The following is a 19,644-nucleotide window of genomic DNA, read 5'->3' as shown; positions in this document are numbered from 1 at the left end:
GGTCTTATTTACATTAATGCTATTAGCCTTAAAAGGATTCACCCCAGACAGACACTCACCCTCAGAGTGGTGATGGATGGATGATGAGTTCCCTGCTGTGTCTATGAATATAGAGTTTCCATGGGGAATGTACAATACAAAAATTGCAATACCCTTCAGCAAGACTCACTGAGTCTTATAATAGTAATACTGTAGCCTAGACTTTTGGAGCAACTCAAGTGAATGTTCCTCGTTCCTCTCTCGGTGTGTGTGTGTGTGTATTTATCTCTCCCTCCCCTGTGTGGTGGTGTTATTGATGAGGCTGGTCCAGAGAGCACTCCCCTCTCCTCTCTGACCACTAACCTGTGTCACCGGGGGTTACTGGTCTGGCTTGTTATCCTGGCTGGGTGGAAGCAAAGAACTGAGCACAACTTTAGTCAAGGCCTTCAGAGATCCTCAGCCCTTTTCGTCCACTGTCTCGGGGTACTACCCTTCCCTTCCCTCCTCCTCCTTCCCCTCTTCTCTCCTCCCCTCTTCTGACCATTCCTGCTGATGACCTTCCTGGACACTACAGCTCATGCCTCACCCCATGGCAGTTTGAGAAATCGAACCTGTCTGCGGACACATGCACCATTCAGAGCCCATGTCTCAGTGTAGAGGGTAATTAAAGTGAGTCTCCAGAGGTTTTGTATTAAGTCCTGCATTTGAAAAAATATATATAAACGTTTTTTTTGCAATACGTATAATACGTTAACAAATTCCAATTCGTACAATATGTTACGAATTTGTAAGTGCTTAAGATAACGTACTGCATCTTTAAGAGTTAATGGAACAGCACTTCTCAAATTGGAACACACTTACATGGGGGGGGGGGGGGTAACCAGCTAATGTGGCTACACCACAGTAGAGGGGAGCTTATTTGATCTAGACAGGGATCTGTAGATATGCATTTGCTTTTCGATAGGAGGGCATGGTGGAAAGATGAGGCAGGGCAGGCTAATTGAGGCACTGGCAGTGTGTGTGTTTGACCCCTGCTAGTCTGAGCTGCAGGCTGACAGTGAGGAGAACAGGCTACAGTACAGCCTCCTGCTGAGAGGAAGATGTGGGGGAGAACCATGTTCATCTCACTCACTCCTTCTACTGGAGGGAGCTCTATCATTTCTAAAGGATGAATCTCATAGAGATGAGTCTATTCCTCGCTCCCATTCCCCCTGGTCTATATTCCATACCTGTGAACAGGTAGTCTGTGAAGGCAGGGTTCTGTTTCCTGAAGGTCTCCTCGGCCTTGGCGATGCAATCCCCCACGGAGTCCCCAGCAGAGCACGGGGTGTACATGACAGAGAAACCATCCTCCATGATGATCGCCTCGTCCAACAGAGCCTGGGATTGTGGAGTCGTGAGAGGCAGGGAAGAGAGTAAGAGAGGACCATTATCTAACTTCCTTTTAAATTATTTTTTTTTTTACCCTTATTTTACCAGGTAAATTGACTGACAACACATTCTCATTTATAGCAACAACCTGAGGAATAGTTACGGGGGAGAGGAGATGAATGAGCCAATTGTAAGCTGGGGATGATTAGGTGACCGTGATGGTATGAGGACTAGATTGGGAATTTAGCCAGGACACCAGGGTTAACACCCCTACTCTTACGATAAGTGCCATGGGATCTTTAACGTCCCATCCAAAAGACTGCACCCTACACAGGGCAATGTCCCCAATCACATTGGGGGATTTTTTTAGACCAGAGGAAAGAGTACCTCCTACTGGCCCTCCAACACCACTTCCAGCAGCATCTGGTCTCCCATCCAGGACCAACCCTGATTAACTTCAGAAGCAAGACAGCAGTGGGATACAGGATGGTACGCTACTGGCCTTACTCAGAGGTAGACACTCCTAAAATGATGAAAGTTACTAAATGCAGAGCTGATTGAATTGTTCAGGCTGCTACAAGAGCTGCTACAGTAGATCTGCTGATTTGGCCATTCAAGGTTACATTTGTTCTTACTGTTTTCTGTGCTTTGATGGACTGGGAAAAAAAATGTATTGTAAACAAGAAAATGTCCAAGAATTTTAAACATTGCTATGCTTTCCGTTGGGTTGTTGGGATGAATAAAACATTGCAACTGGGAAACTAACGGTTTTCCTGGACTAATCTATTCTCCGTTTAAATCCACTCTGAATGAGAGGGAACAGATTATGGATTGGGGATTAACATGGCTTTGGTTTTACCATAACCTTTTACATTTGTCTGAAGCTAAAAGGGAAATATTACCCGACCAGACAATTCAGCTTTCCATCTACTTATTATTTCAGATGACATTAGAATAAACAGATTACATTACTATGTCAATGAGTTCGTTTTGAGCTTCAGATCACTAGCTAGCTACCTTATTAAATCACCTCTATTGATAAGTTAAGGAGAAAGAGCTGAGGCTTCATTAGTCTGACCACCCAGAGAAACACAACATTATCTCCCTACAGTACTTAGGGAGATAATGTTGTGTTTTCGCCCATTGAGTCAATTATTTGGGGGTTGTCTGTTTCGATGGAGAATTTCTGAGCCATTTGTCAGCAGGCAAGAAAATGTATCACAATGAAACAAATGGGCTCTAAGATATTTTATATTTTCATTCATTTCCATGTGCATGTTTAGTGAGAAAGTATTGCAATAAAATATGGAATGAGTTAGCTGTAAAGATGATCCATAAAAAGGCCATGCGATAGAAAAACAAAATGCCTCCTTGACGTCAATACCAGTCCGAAGTTTCTCCCCTGCTTATTTGACAAAGGAAACATTCAAAGTAGAAGTAGTGTGGTTCTAAATCTGTGGCCCTCACTGAGGGACTTGAAACCCACAGTGGGTAGAAGGCTGTGTGTGATGTTGGGAGCTAGTTTAAGGGCCGTCAGGATAAACACACACAGACGTATTGAAATTCACATGGGACGGAAATGAATAAAACGGAAGGTGCTTGATGTACTGAATACTAAAATCTATCCCGCACTCATCTCACTTCAAGCAAATGCAAATCAAGGCTCGATTTCAAGTGAATGCAGATCCGTACAAACCCACTTTCAAGGTCAAAAGCATTCATTTTGCCCTCCGAAAAAAAGAAAAAAAACTCTTCACCTTTCCTCTGCTAAACTTGAAGTGCAGAAAAGCAACTTCAGCGAGTGTAATTCCCTCTATGTTTGCATGTGTTCCTTCGCCAACCTCCAACATCTTATGGAAACTCATGTACAAAGCTTGGGGTTTATATTCAGTACTACATGGTTACGATGCTAGATATATGCAAGACAAGTAAAGACGGGAAAACATAGCAAACACATTACATGTATTCTGTCAATTCTGTAAATTGTGTGATAGTAGTGGTTTAGGTCATTAAGGTTAGATTAGAGAGAGGACAATGTTTGTGTAACCATACAGTAGTCGAGGCTGATTAATTGAATGACCTTTGCTTGCCAGTGTTGAGGTTAGGTTCACTCGGTGCCACCCCGCTGTGCTCTGGTTCATTATAAACCGTTTACTGCTATGCAGCGTTCTGCCTGATTGATATGCAAAGAGCTACCTCAGTCGGCAGTCTTTTAAGTAATAATCATTCATTGAGCTTTTGATTGGGCGGTGGGCCCCTCGTCTCTGCTCTGGGGCCATCTGTTCTCACCTGCCAATACAGTTTGATGAGCTTGCTTATGTGTTCATCTGAGCCCCCGGACAGCCAGTACACCCAGTCAGCAATCATGGCACTCCTAATGACAAGGACAGAGACACACAGAAACTATCAGACAAATTTCAATCAGGATGTTACACTGTGGGGAGAGAGGCACAAGAGAGACAGCACACACATTCAATAGCTAGGTGAAAACTGCATACACAATAGTCTAGCATAGCACAGCATGGCACAGGAGAGCAAAGCACAGCAGAGTCAAGCAGAGCACATACAAAACAGAGAGGTTTTCATTCTTCTAAAATGGAACAGCATAGCACTGATAACATTATCAAAAGAACCATCTGCAGCAATATCAAAAAGTCAACCAAAATAGCAGACATAAGACCCAGTCCCTGCGATGTAAGGATAAATATATGTCAAGGGAAAAGTATTGCCTGGCATCCTGCCATTCAAAAACCTTTGTCGTTATTGTGTATTTGTCCCATGTTCTCAGAATAACCAGGTTGCCAACAAAAACAAAGAGGAATGAATTGCACATGACACAAAAAAAAACATAAGGGACTGAAAAAGCATTCTACCACGTTTAGTCTTGGGAGCACTATGCCTGTAAGTGGATCTTGCACATATGAGTAACTGCATAGCGTAAACGATCACAAGGTCAGGTATTGTTTGTTTTGCAAAGAGTACCTTTGGGTTACTTTAGCATGCCCCATTTATAGCCAATGCCCGTCCATGGCTGGGGGCTCTGTATATGGCACACTGTGTCGCCTTACAGATGTCACAACTGATAATGCATAAATCCTCCACAAACATGTTCACCAATCATCTGTGAAAGACCCTTAAAATCATCCCACCATGCAGTCACAGTCCTGTCTGTCTCTAATACACTACCTCTATACTCGTGGAGGCACATTGGATTTTAGTTTTTATTCTTAAGACACTGTGGTAACATAACTGTAAAATAATTTTCAGTGCTTTGGTAGAAAGTGACACAAGCCGCCAGAAGAACACATCACATTTGTCAAATTGATGAAGCAACTCTCTGATTTTACATCAAAGATTTATTCTCTTTTTGGCTGATGTTTGGTTCCCCACCAGAGAGGAAGCTACCAATCAATTATCTTAAGCGTTGGTACTTGTTGGGACAAGGGCTGGAAGAAAGAGGCTGAGTGGTGATGATGATAATAATAATATTCTAGGGGTGGTAACCGAAAGGTTGCCGATTCAAATCCCTGAACCGGCAAGGTGGAAAAATCTACCGTTCTGCCCTTGAGCAAGGCAGTCCACCTCCGACAACAATTGCTCCCTGGGCGCCGATTAAGGCAGCCCCCCCGCACCTCTCTAATTCAGAGGGTATGGGTTAAATGCGGAAGACACATTTCGGTTGATTGCATTCAGTTTTTGACTAGGTATGCCCCTTTCCCCTAGTTGCAGTTCAACCCTGTTGGCACTGGCCAGGTCTCTAGCAGCTAGGATCATGCCTTCGCCTGCCAGGTTGCTGTCTCCCCTGCATCCAACAATCTATACAGTGGCTGATGGCTGCCAGATGTGCTGTGATCACTAAAAGATAATCCCAGTAATTGGTCATGATTGGTTCATCTGACAGTGATGATGATGGCTCAGCTCTAAGGGATGGATGGGCCAGTGGGCCTGGATTGCTAGAGAGAGAGAGAGGCCAGGCATGGTTGAAGTCATCATCACAGCCACAATCAATGAACCTCATGAGAGCACTGGTGTGTGTTTGAGAAAGGAAAACCCAATTGCACTCCCCAAAGAGTGAAGCAACTGATTTTCCATTGTTGGACCAGCCTCTATTGACTACAGCGGAGGTTAGGACTCATGCCTGGTTAATGGGCGTGAAGTCCATCTAGTAAGCCCTAGAGTCTTAGCATTCCCACAACAATTAAATGGTCAAATGCATTGGTAGCTTTCAATGTACATCAGAGTGCTACCTCTATGCGATCTCTACAATAAAGCCAAGATTGCGAGAAGCCTGCATCTTGGATTTCCCCCTCATGAAGCATTCAATGGAATGCTAATTGCTGGCATACAGTTTGCATATAGCATGAAGCTGCATATAGAAACAGCTATTGTTTGGAAGCAGAGTGCCATAGTTCTCAGTCATCTCAGTTTAAAATATATTCTCTTTGTTACAGAGTGAGAGCAAACACCCATTTAAAATCCTGTCATGCCACTCTTGTAACAGAGAGAGCTATAAAAACAGGTTTGCCAATAATGTCAATTGACCCCTTAATCCCGTTTTCTGAGGGTCCAAGGTAACAGGGATGATTAGATCAATAGCTCCCTTACATGAGAGGCCCTGTCTATTGAGTGATGTCACGGAAAGTAGATGTGGCTATCACAAGCCTTTTAAAAACATCTTCAAAACACTTGGAATTGGAAACCTTTCCGGTTGCACTGTGACCGCCCTATGAGACTAGCCTGCTGCCTACAGCCCCTCGTCCTCTTGATATCTCCTTTATGTCGATGCTGGCAGTCAATTTGACAGAGTTAAATTCAACAGGCAGACTGGGATTTGGGTTAATTTGAAAAGTTCCTGTTAGTGCTCTCACTCTGGCCACATGGGGGGGTGTGGACGAACAATAAGAGATTTGTCAAAGGACAGCATGACAACCTAAAAACAACCATGTCAAAACAGAAAAAAACCATTTGGGACCGGCCTGACCCCTCATATCAAGATAATGACCAGTCTGACAGCATGGGGCCGTTTGTGACGGCTGGCCTGAAAAAATGGCCAATAGAGACAGCTTGTGTAGAGACTTCACAATGTGACACCATTAAAGGCTAAGGAAGAAAAAAACAAAAACGAAGTGATGGGGAAGGTAAGAGGAAGGCCACAGCAGCCCCACAGCTCAGTGGACTACTAGGGGATGGTCAATTCATCATCACCACCAACTCCCTTCACACAGCAGCTCAGCCCAGGTAGCTGTACTGTACCACAACATAGATATGTTCTGATACTCAGGTGACACACCATTGTAAGAATGGTCTTTCAAAGCTGCCGAAAATAACAGCCCAACCCCACACGCCACAGCTGCTCCATTAGCAGCACATGCAGCTGTAGAGAATGGCGTTGTTTTCTACTGGTGTCAGCATTCTACATACTCTTGGCTCCCGAGTGCAAAAGGTTTGGCATTCAACACCTCTTTTCTCACACAAATCCGAGGTCTGGGCTTGGCTAATCAGATGTATGCATAATGGAAGACAAAAGTGAATTGTATAAGAAAATGAGTTAGTGGTGTGTACAGGATATTTTTCTCTCCATTCACCAGGCACTCAGTAGCCTACCTCCTCTAGTTCCCATAATCATGGCATACATATGTCTATTGATATACATTTGATTTGATTCATTAGGATCCCAATTAGCCAACGCCAATGGAGACAGCTACTCTTACTGGGCTCTGACAGATAACAAAAAATACATTACAGACAGAAGACTTTACATACATTTACAAATATTATAATGTAGTCTGTGAGCATCTTTCAGTTACACATACATGTCAGTACATACAACAAGTAGCTCCCACGGGGCAGAGGTGTGGTGCCGTGAGGTGTTGCTTTATATGTTTAAAAAAAAAACAGGTTTGCTCTTCACTTGCACTATATGAGATGGAAGGGAGTTCCATTCACTCATGGCTCTGTTTAATACTGTATGTTTCCTTGAATTTGTTCTGGACCTGGGGACAAAAAAAAACTGGTGTCTCGTGGGGTCAGTGCTTTGTGTAAGTGCAAACAACTTGCAATTTCCAACATGTTTCTTATATATAAAAAAAGAAGTGAAGCAGTCAGTCTTTCCTCAACTCTAAGCCAAGAGAGACTGGCATGCAGTGGCGGTTCTAGCTTGTATGGCTCCCTGGGAGAACCCCACCTTCAGCTACACCACAGCCAACAACAAGCACCATTCTGCACTAACTGTCATTTTTATTCAGACAACTTTTAAAACTATAAAAATATATACAAAATAAGACACATGAATATCAAAAAGTAACAAAGACAAATAGAAACAAATTGTAGTATATAAATACAAATACAGAAAATCTAATTATTACACGATTACCCTATTGCTAACAAAAAACACACAAAAAACTAAATTGCACAAATCCTATATCACACAAATACACAAATAGAATAACACACTTATAAAGAAGAGAACCTGATTATTACACTATTGCACTTCAAACAAGAAACACACAAACTAAATTGCACAACTGCCATCTAAACCCTGACCTTTCTTGCCATTTGAAATCTGCCCAGCAATTGCATGGTTAATACTGATGACAGCAAGGCCACTAAGGCGTTCCTGCGGCATGGTGGACCTCAGGTAGGATTTGATGAGTTTCAGCTTTGAAAAGCTCCTCTCTGCTTCAGCTACGGTCACTGGAAGAGTAAGACCAATTCTGAGAGCAGTCCATAAATGTGGATACATTTCTGAGAGCTCCCTTTTGTGTATAAATATCAGCAGCTCAAGCAGGGTCATGGTCTTTTTTTCTTCTTTTCCTTTAATGTTTAGGAAAGGCGTGCCGCTAGCGGGACACCTCGACAACATCCGGTGGAATGGCAGAGCGTCAAATTCAAATGAAATTACTATACATTTTTAACTTTCATGAAATCACAATACATCAAAATAAAGCTTAACTTGTTGTTAATCCAGCCGCCGTGTCGGATTTCAAAAAGACTTTACAGCAAAAGCAAACCATGCGATTATCTGAGGACAGCGCCCAGCACACGAATGCATAACAAATCATTTAACCAGGGAATTGCGACACGAAAGTCTAGCGATATAATAAATGCCTTACCTTTGAAGATCTTCTGTTGGCACTCCAAAAGGTCCCAGTAATACATTACAAATGGTCCTTTTTTTCGATAATGTCCTTCTTTATATCCATAAAAACTCAGTTTAGCTGGCGCGCTTCAGTCAATAATCCGCTCAGTTTCCCTCCATCAAAATGCATTCAAAATGAATCCCAAACGTTACTAATAAACTTTTCCAAACAAGTCAAACAACGTTTATAATCAAACCTTAGGTATCCTAATACGCAAATAAATTATACAATTTAAGATGGAGAATAGTGTGTTCATTACCGGAGATAAATAAGAAAGAATGCGCTTTCCTCCACGCGCTTGGAAACACTACAGCCAAAATGGGAGACACCTAGAAAAACTACAATTTCTGGGTCATTTTTCCAAAAACCCTTTCTAAAGACTGTTGACATCTAGTGGAAGCCCTTGGAACTGCAATTTGGGAGGACTTGGGCTTATAATTATAGTACTAGCCATTAAAAACAGTGGTAAGGTGAAATTATTATTTTTTGGGATGGTTTGTCCTTGGGGTTTAAGCCTGCCATATCAGTTCTGTTATACTCACAGACATTATTTTAACAGTTTTAGAAACTTTAGAGTGTTTCCTATCTAAATCTACCAATTAATGCATATCCTAACTTCTGTGCCTGAGGGACAGGAAGTTTACTTTGGGCACGCTTTTCATCCGGGCGTGAAAATACTGCCCTCTATCCAAAATAAGGGATTTTTTTCCCCTTTAAGGGGTGGATCAGCTTAATATTGCGGAAAGAATGTTGCTTCCATCAATGTAATTGTCTGCATCATTTTCAATCCCCAATATATTTTGGGGGTAAATACATATATCCATATACATACACGCCGCATGCATATATAAACACATATATACATACACATACCTATATAGACATACATATAATTTTTTGGGGGAATATGCCTTTATTATTCCCTGCAAACACTACCACCCTTCCCCAAATTGGAGTAAACCAATAAACACTTAGGCATCTACCTTCAGTTTATATATCTAATACACATTTTACAGACACAATCTATTTTACAATAGTTATATTTTGTTTGTTTTTAGTCCTTCCTCTGTTTCTGATGTCCATCAAGTTTGATTTCTATTTGTAACTGTGATATTTCACAAAAGCTCTGAACCTATATACATTCTACAGACCCTGTATGTTTTACATTGGTTATCTTGTTATTAGATAACCCTTCAGCTCCATTCAACCCTTCCCATCTTTTTATTTATTTATTTTTATTTCACCTTTATTTAACCAGGTAGGCTAGTTGAGAACAAGTTCTCATTTGCAACTGCGACCTGGCCAAGATAAAGCATAGCAGTGTGAACAGACAACACAGAGTTACACATGGAGTAAACAATTAACAAGTCAATAACACAGTAGAAAAAAAGGGGAGTCTATATACAGTGTGTGCAAAAGGCATGAGGAGGTAGGCGAATAATTACAATTTTGCAGATTAACACTGGAGTGATAAATGATCAGATCTATCTCTCAACATCACCAATTTTGGATTTCTATTTGCCATATATTTTTCCACTGTGCTCTGATGCTTCACAAAATAATTGAACCTTTCTATTCTCATAGCTTCTACAGATTGTACATTTTTAATAAACATTTTTACTAAAATAATTATTATATTATTGATTGATTAACTATGGTTTTTCAAATCACCCAGTATTGCTATCTGCAGGGTCATGGTCTTTGATGGCAAGTCAGGCAAGTTCTTCAGTTCCTTTGCAAGCTCTCTGCCATCCAAGTCTGAGTGTTCTTTATAGTGCAGTGTCATACTAAGGGCCTCACGTTGTTCTGTCAGCTCCTTATTTGAGAGACTTTGGAAGGTTGATAGCACTCAAACTTATCTCCTACATTTTCCAATGTGGAAAATCTTTCCTGGAGGGCTGAGGTTGCAACATCAACAACGACACTGAAAAATGTCACCTCCAGCTTCATCAGGCATCAATCAAAAGCTCATCAAATGATTTGTATGAAAACTTCTGCTTTCTGGACCTCAGACTTTTTTGCTACATTCATTCCCTCGCAAATATCATTGGCTGACATTTGTGTAGTCATAAAGCCTGTTGCCCTGTAGTTGCTGAGACCTCTCTCTGTCTTTCTGAGAAGACTGACTGCAACATCCACATGCATACTGGGAGACTGCATCAGCTTGCTCACATGTTGGATCTGGCTCAAGATGTCATACCACACCACTGTACAGATGCTGAAGTGGTATGATCCCACCTCCTCTGACAAGGACTGGGCCTCAATCTTTATCACAGGGTCTTTGGTTTGATCCCTCACCTCAATCAGTGCCTCTCTCACCGCTGCTGCCTGATACCTCAGTGGCTCGACACTCTTAACTGTACTCTCCCACCTTGTCTCAGTCCACATCTTCAAAGTGATGTCCACATGTTTTTTCAGGATGGCCCATCACTGTGTGGAGGCTGAGAACAAGGTGTACAGTTTGTGTAAGATGCCAAAGTCACCTGTGGCATCAACAGAACTTTTAGCAGCATCAGCCACAATCAGGTTCAATGTGTGAGCCCCACATGGTATAAATAGAGCTCTTGGATTCATTTCCAGGAGTCTGGATTGGACACCTTTGTTTTTGCCTCTCATGTTGGCCCCATTATCATAAGACTCTCCTCTGCAGTCCTCAAAATTCATTTTTTAGCTCCACTAATCTTTTGAGAATCATGGGATCAAATGTTGGCTCCTCTGCCTCCAAAACCCCCATAAAATGTTCCTTTATGAGGGGCTCTTCCTCCTGACAACTGTTCAGTGTGGATGACAACTGAGGTGGAATCTAGAATGATAGAGAATAACGCACCATTATTGAAATTACCTTGCTGCTCAACAAATCAATGAGTTCATTCTGTATTTGGTGGCCAAGTTAGCTGGTGGTGTAACTCAAGGTCCATTTTTGGACACGGCTAAAGTGCTCTTTTATGACTGGATCCAACTGTGCCATCAGTTCAACCTCTTTGAGGAAATGTCCATTTGATGGAGAGTAGTGTTTCTGTGTGTCCCCTTAGTGCCAGATTTCTAATTGCCAGAGACTGCACAATAGCAGTCAGATGTGTGAACACCTCTCTCCATCTTATCTTCTCATCCTCCATAAGTGTCATCTCAAGTTTATCAATTGTTTCCCCTTTTTGATCCTCATTGCCAGTTCTTTCCATGTTTTCATGCAGTTTTGGTGTTCTGAACTGCTGTTGTGTGAAGTCCGCAACGAACTTGCATGTTTCCAGTGAGTTTGCTAAATTACATTTCTTCTTAGAAAAGAGTTCGCAGCAGAAGAGGCTGTTGTTTCTTTCGGAATACACCGACCAACTTCTAGGGATTGTTTCACCACTCACCAAGGTCTTCCTGAAATACTGGTGGTGGCAACTTATTCCATCACTCTCATTCCTTGGGAAAACAGAGTTCGGTGGTACCTCACTTGGTTCTCGCAAACTAGTCGTGTCGGCAGGATTTGGTGGGAATGCATTTCTAATGGTGAGCACATGGACATTAGTTTACACACATTATTCACAGCATTTATAGTTTTATAGTGGTGGAACATCCCACATACATACCCAGTAATAATAAAATCATCATTACCTACAATATGGAAACTTAAAACTTTGCAAAAGGGAAAGTATTTATTTTGTTTATGTTATGCAGGGATGTACATAAACACATGCGTGTGTACTCTCACACACACACACATGCTCGTGCACACACACACCTGAAGAATCCTGCTGGGGAGAAGTGGAAGCAAATGGGTCTTCATCCTCAGGCTCACACAACATTTGTGAAAACACCTGTGTGGCTGAGGAGGTAGAAGGCTCCTCATCCTGGCCAGTGCCAGAGGGTGCTCCAAAATATTTCAGAAGTGCCCCTGAATTTACATTGAAATACAGTATATGAGTCTGACACCCTAAATACATTTGTTGCACATTTAAATATATGTCATTATGCACAATTAATAAAACTTTCAGAATAGGAACCACATGAACCATACAACCTCCTTGGCTAATACTAGGCATAAGACACCCCAAAAGACTCAATATATCACAAAAGATAGAAGACGTCTATATTATGCTGATATTTTCTAAGTAAGCCTACAGCATTGGAAATTCCGCTTACTGAGCTCAGGACATAGTCACACAATCACAGAAAACATTTATGATGTCACCTCAATGAAAGTTAACCAAATCAATAATGTGCTATTTAGGTTGTAATCGTTTTGATGCAGGCTACACACATTATCATGATGAAACCGTGTGAAATTATATCCAATACTATGTAAGCTAGTTGGACAGAAAACGGAATATTGTCGCCCCATGTATAATAGCATAGCAAGCAACATAGTAACATAGGCTAACAAATAATAGTGTTATACTAGCCTATTTCATGACATGCATAATATTATACTCATAAAGAGAGGACGTAGCTGCATACCTTTATCTTTTGCGCCTTTCTCCTTTTCTTCTTTCCTAAACTGAGCACCTGATGGCTTAGACATTTTCTTATCCATTTGTGTTGATTTGGCACTCGAGCATCAATACATTACCCATCCCCCAAAACTGTCAACCAAGAGTCAAGACTAAAACAATTCACCTTGGTGGTGTGCAGACCGGTTTTATATTATTCTTAACGATTTCGCACAAACCATTTCATAGTGTGACTGATTTTACTAATTGCATTAGTACTGTACAAAGTTAGAGGTGAGCTATTTGATAGATTCCCCCACTCCCACAACCTCGGGCTTCCAGTGGGGAGACCTGAGGTCAACCTACCCCCACCCCCCTCCCCAGCTCATACTTCTGAATGGGAGACCTTCCCAGGCAGTAGCCTGCCTAGCTCACAAACTACATTCAGGGTGCCCACTCTGACAAGGTTAATTGACCCACAGTCCCACATGGTGACATGATATCACTGAAGTGACGTGCAAATGAGTGATAGAAAACCAAATTACGCAAATGTCACCATTTGGGCAAATGCCCATGTAGCCCATACCTAAATCCGCCACTGCTGGCATGCATAGTATTAATATTAGCCATCTGATTACAATGAAGTAGTTCTTTATAAATGGAATGCACATTAGCGGTGCGCTGGTCAGCTGTTTGTTCACCCGCACGCAATTACTAATAATCCATCTACAACTGCCCTACTGTGCTAAAGTGAAAATGCCCGACCCTAACCTGCAAATATAGAAAATGATCTGTAGGCTACAGTCAGAGAGGACGGAACGATTTGACAGGGGGTGCAGGATCTATTTAGCCTAATTTAGATATTTTTCTGCTTATAATTATGGAATTTTGGTAGGCTATTTGTTAGTCTATAATTAAATACTTGCACCTTCTCTCCTGTCTTTGTATGTTTCCCTAGAAGACTAAATAAACCCTTGCTCACTAGAATATGTCCTAAATGAGAGAAAGAATGCTTCAATCTAGTTGACGTCGGTAAAGTTCCTCTGCCTTCTCTGCTTCTTTCACAGAGCAAAGACGTTTAGGGACCTCGGGGGGGAAAAAAATGATTGGGGGGGAAAATGTCTAAATAACATCAGTTTGACCAGTTGTGAGAAAATAGAAAGCTGTGAAAACAACCCAACATGTTTCTGATAAGATTTCAGTTCGGCTTGGACACATGTTTTATGTGGTTGAAATACTATCAGCTTTTATGATGCTTATAAAGATAGCACCTCTCAAGATGCTGAAACGAAGTAATCATATTTCTCCACTCCTGAGTCAGAATGTACATTTAGTGTACCATTCTACTGCAAGAAATGCTTAATTCTACAGGAGTTCATATTAAGACTATGTGAGAAGTTATAGACCTACAGTCAGTGTCCATATTTCAGTTTCCATTGTACCCATCTGAACAGTAGGCTACAGTTCCCTTCTCGTGCCATAGGCTTTTTTGAAGTCCCCATCTTGTGACTGTCAAATTTCTATAGTGCCTCACAATCATCATTCACATAACATAGGCACTGCTATCATCCTCTTTTACCACTTCATCAAATCTTTCCCAAACATTACTTTTCTGGCCCTCTCTTCTCTTTATTTTCAACTCTCCATTTCACAGCTTTGCTTTTTGAATTAAAACACAGACATTGTCCTTTTTGCCTCAGTGGATAGACCTTAAATTTTGCTGCTCCAATTGGCGTGTATGCTATCTGGCGCGTGTAAAGTTAGGCCCTGAAGCTTAGACTTACGTACTAATGCCAGTTAGACAAAAAATAATGAAAAAGAAACATTTATAGATTTAAAAAAATGTATTGTTTCAACCCGACCGCCACCTACCCGCCATTCATCCACACAATATTCCATGACCCTTAACCCGCCCACACCACGGATATAACTGTGGGGACTGCAGGTTATGAGTCAACCTGCGGATCACTAATGCACATAACGGCCACATTTGTCAAGTGATAAATGTTCCTACAACATGTAAAACATATTTGCCAAAAACGAGGCTATTAGGATCACTGCAGCATTGTATGGGTATTCAATCATTCAGAGCCACTTTATTCATTAAATTTCTGTGCCAACGCAGTTTGACACTAGAGAGAGGAAACCATGACCCTTAATTGCTTAAATGGACAAATTCCTTTGTCTAAAATCCCATTCTTCACAGAGCCTTTTTCCTGGGAAGAAACCCTCTATAGGAGAGACATGTTATAGCATACGAGTGGTCAAATAAACATTCCTATTCAATCTTCAAGGTGGCAACCTGTAATGTAATTGTCTGCAGATGACTGTCCAATGATGGAAAGTGCACCAAATGTCAGGAAAATGGCAAAGCACAATTCAGTGGAGGCATGGTGAGAGCCTTCTACTAGCAGGATTTCTTCATGGAACAAAGGGGAGAATCCATCACATTCTCACTACCATTGGCATATAAAAGAACAGAACCATTAAATTAATATTAAATGAGATTGATGTTCGTTAATTATCTGCCCACCTGAAACGGCTTAAGGAATGCATTCACTTATCCATGTAATTAGCTTTGATATGGCTTTATATAATTTCCAAGAAAATGGGAGTGCCTTATAAGCAAGGCTAAGCACAAAATCTCTTGAAATTCCAAAACAAAAAAGGTTTTAGTCTATTGTATGACAAAGATGCCATTGTAGCTCATACACCTACTGTACCCAGAGGTACACACAAGCAATCTTTACCAATGTGCCATCCAGAAGACACATTTAATCAGTTATTTTCAGCAGGCCAAGATTATGACTGCTTTTCTCATAGGTAGCCAAGCGGTTAAGAGCGTTGGACCATTAAGCGAAAGGTTGGTGATTCAAATCCCAAGCCGATTAGGTGAAACATCTGTCAATGTGCCCTTGAGCAAGGCACGTAACCCTAATTGCTCCTCTTAGTCGCTCTGGAATAAGAGTGTCTGCTAAATGACTCAAATGTAAAATGTCATAACAGAAAAAGCATATGCAATGCCTTGACAAGGTGCATCCCTCAGTTCACTAATCTACGATGATTTGAGCCTAGGCAAAGATGCTGATTTTCTGTTTTGGAGTGTCCAGGACAGAGCAGTGTCAGCATTGGCTGACCTGAGGGGAATGGACAGGAGTCTGAGACGTGTCTGGAGGAGAGACAGAGCACTGTCCACTGCCTGTGTCCTCCTCTCCCTCTCCTCCCTGGATCCCTGGCAACTGTACTGTAGCCATTCAGTTCAGGCCCAATGCCAGAACCCCAACACAGAGACCCAAGAAAAGGCAACTGACCTTCCCATTGACTGTTTATCAAAGCCCTAATGCACACGGAAAACTGCTAAATACATAAGGCCCTTTTATTTTTGTATTAGTAGGCAGGTCGCTAAATTTGGATTTAATTGGTCCCCCAGACAATTCAAAAGAAGAGGGATGGAGGGGGGAAAGAGCGAGAGAGATTAACCAAACTTAACCTGCTCTCTGCTCCAGTCCATTCCAATGATGTGGTTCGATAATGATGAAACAGGAAGGGACATTAACAAAATAAATAGCAGACGGTCGGCTGTGGCTCTGGAGCCCTTTGAGATTTATTCCCTCCTCATTCAATATAGAATAAGCACCGTCATATGTAGGGAACTACTGGTGGACACATTAACAACACCGGAGCTGTAGGAAGTGATGGCTTCTAGTATCTGGGTTATGGCAGCGTTAGAAGAGAATTTAATTATGAGTCTAATTGTCCTCTACCCAATACTCATACTACAGTGAGCAGTTAGTATTTATGTGTCTCCATGAACATATTTTTCCTGGAAAAGACGGATCCAACAGTCGGCGAGTCGATGTTACAACCTGCTGACTGGACATGTGTTCATCCTCCCTCTGTAAATGACTTGGGGCTTTAGCCAAAGTTAATCTATCTTCATTTCCTGTGGAGGACCCCCTTCTCACACCCTAGCATTTACCACCAACTCTTACCTCGCCGCGGCACATGGGTTCCCCAGCAGTCGATACACCATGGCCTGGCGCAGATGGTGGCGGAAATAGATGGGGTTTAGCTGGATGGCTCTGGGAAAGAACAAAGAGAAATAAAAAGAGACTAGTGTTATTGAAGAGAGATTCAACCAGTTCAGAATGGTCCATAGTTTCATTGTCTGAGAATCTGTTAAAACGCACTTGCCTCAAAAACAGCCTTTCTTTGATGCCTGGTGGTTACATTGTACAACAAAATTAAAACAACATATTGCTGAGTTGTTCTTTTGGGTCACTTAAAAGGGGAAAATATTGTTGTCATTGTGCTGAGTTAGAGTGATTTTGGCTGAGGCTGTTTCAGACAAAGAAATATACTTTTATGGCAGATCAGTTATGGAGATTTATGAGGTAATCATAGAATGAAATGTTCAATGGGAGCGAGGAACTGTGATGCAAGAAGGGAAAAGAATTAAGGTCTGATAGGTTTAATGTGAAATGTGAAATTACTCTGTGCAATTATTGTTCCTGATGTGTTTGCCATTTTCTACAAGCCTTGTCCTCTTAAGGCTAGGCTTAAAAAGACACATCAAGATAACTACTGTAAAGTAAAATGAAATAAACAAATTAAATTATAAACATTTTGCTGGTAGAGTATGTTTTGACAGTGGATTTAGAAGTGGACATGAATTTTAAAAATTCACTTTAACTTGATTGGTCAACTCTCCCAGCCCTCCTGCATCAATTTACATAATTTGTATCATTTTGGGTTCCTGCAGTTCAGTGTTATGGCACTAACTTTACACACTCAGAGGGCTGTACGAAAACAAAAAAATAGTCATCAAAGATATGGGATAAAAGAAAGGAACTCAGTTGGTGAGGGATAAATATTGCACCATAACAATTAGTAGAGACCTTGAAGAGTAGGAATTTGTAAATAAATAGTTAACATGTAAAAAGGCAAAAAATGTGCTCAACCAAGCGGTTCATAAGTCAATATAAGGTACTATAAAGTATGAAGATTTTTTTTTAATGCAAATACTTATATTGGTGAATAAAATATTGCATTGTTGACAACACACTATATTATGCAACATAAATTGGTGAAACTGCATTTCATGCCCCTTGAGGTCATTTAATCCATATTCAGACTAAATGTCACCTCTAAAATAATGCCTATAATATTAATACAAAAATTGTACTTTGCCAAATATTAATTATCTCAAAAGGTAGTCTGAACATGTGTGAAACATGTTGGAAAAACCTGGATCATTTCAAAATGGAAGAAAACTGTTTTAGGGGACATTGCACTATACACTGAGTGTACAAAACATTAGGAACACATTTCCACTACATAGACTGACCAGGTGAATCCAGGTGAAAGCTATGATCCCTTAATGATGTCACTATTTAAATCCACTTCAAATCAGTGTAGATGAAGGGGAGGACACAGGTTAAAGAATGATTTTTAAGCCTTGAAACAATTGAGCCATGGATTGTGAATGTGTGCCATTCTGAGGGCAAGACAAAAAACATTTAAATGCCTTTGAACGAGGTATGATACTCGGTGCCAAGTGCACAAGTTTGAGTGTTTTCAAGAACTGCAATGCTGCTGGGTCTTTCCTGTGTGTATCAAGAATTGTCCACCACCCAAATTACATCCAGCCAACTTGACACAACTGTGGGAAGCATTGGAGTCAACATGGGCCCCCATCCCTTGTAGAGCGCTGTCCTTTCTAAAATAAACATTAAATCTGAGAAAAAAAACTATTGGAAGTTGTAGGATTTTACAGGGAAATATATATAGTACCAGTCCAAAGTTGTCACACCTACTTTCTTTATTTTTTTACTATTTTCTACATTGTAGAATAATAGTGAAAACATCAAAACTATTAAATAACACATGGAATCATGTAGTATATTTGACATTCTTCAAAGTAGCCACCCTTTGCCTTGTTGACAGCTTTGCACACTCCTGGCAATCTCTCAACCAGCTTCACCTAGAATGCTTTTCCAACAGTATTGAATGAGTTCCCACATATGCTGAGCACTTGTTGGCTGCTTTTCCTTCACTCTGTGGTCCAACTCATCCCAAACCATCTCAATTGGGTTGAGGTCTGGTGATTGCAGAGGCCAAGTCATCTGATGCAACACTCCATCACTCTCCTTCTTGGTCAAATAGCCCTTACACAGCATGGAGGTGTGTTGGGTCATTGTCCTGTTTTAAAACAAATAAAACAAAAATGATATTGGAAATAAGCACAAACCAGATGGGATGGCATATCGCTGCAGAATGCTATGGTAGCCATGCTGGAGTGTGCCTTGAATTCTAAATAATTCACTGACAGCATAATCAGCAAAGCACCCCCACACAATCACACCTCCTCCTCCATGCTTCACAGTGTGAACCACACATGTAGAGACATCCGCTCACCTACTCTGTGTCTTAGAAAGACAGGGGTTGGAACCAAAAATAAAAAATTCTGACTCATCAGACCAAAAGGACAGGTTTCCACCCCTCTAATGTCCATTGCTCGTGTTTCTTGGCCCAAGCAAGTCTCTTCTTATTATTGGTGTCCTTTAGTAGTGGTTTCTTTGCTGCAATTCGACCATAAAAGTCTCATTCACTCTGAATGAGGCCTTCACTCTGAACAGTTGATGTTGAGATGTGTCTGTTACTTGAACTCTGTGAAGCATTTATTTGGGCTGCAATTTCTAAGGCTAAGTAATGACGGACTGTCATATCTCTTTACTTAT

At 41.2% G+C, this 19,644-nt stretch overlaps 1 protein-coding gene across 1 annotated transcript in view; it reads right to left on the bottom strand.

Annotated features, from left to right (window-relative positions):
• Positions 1 to 19,644, bottom strand: part of LOC109902984 (spermatogenesis-associated protein 16) — a 51,033-nt gene that overhangs the window by 14,890 nt on the left and 16,499 nt on the right. Inside the window, exons 4-6 of the mRNA XM_031838066.1 lie at positions 16,897 to 16,986; positions 3,640 to 3,724; positions 1,209 to 1,359 (exon numbers count right to left, since the gene is read on the bottom strand). Of these exons, the coding sequence (XP_031693926.1) occupies positions 1,209 to 1,359; positions 3,640 to 3,724; positions 16,897 to 16,986 (326 nt within the window). The remainder of the gene's footprint in view (positions 1 to 1,208; positions 1,360 to 3,639; positions 3,725 to 16,896; positions 16,987 to 19,644) is intronic.

The sequence above is a fragment of the Oncorhynchus kisutch genome, linkage group LG13 (genome assembly GCF_002021735.2).
Source record: "Oncorhynchus kisutch isolate 150728-3 linkage group LG13, Okis_V2, whole genome shotgun sequence".
Taxonomy (NCBI): Eukaryota; Metazoa; Chordata; class Actinopteri; order Salmoniformes; family Salmonidae; genus Oncorhynchus; species Oncorhynchus kisutch.
The sequence above is the reverse complement of the archived record's forward strand: the minus strand, read 5'-3'. Positions and strand labels throughout refer to the sequence as shown.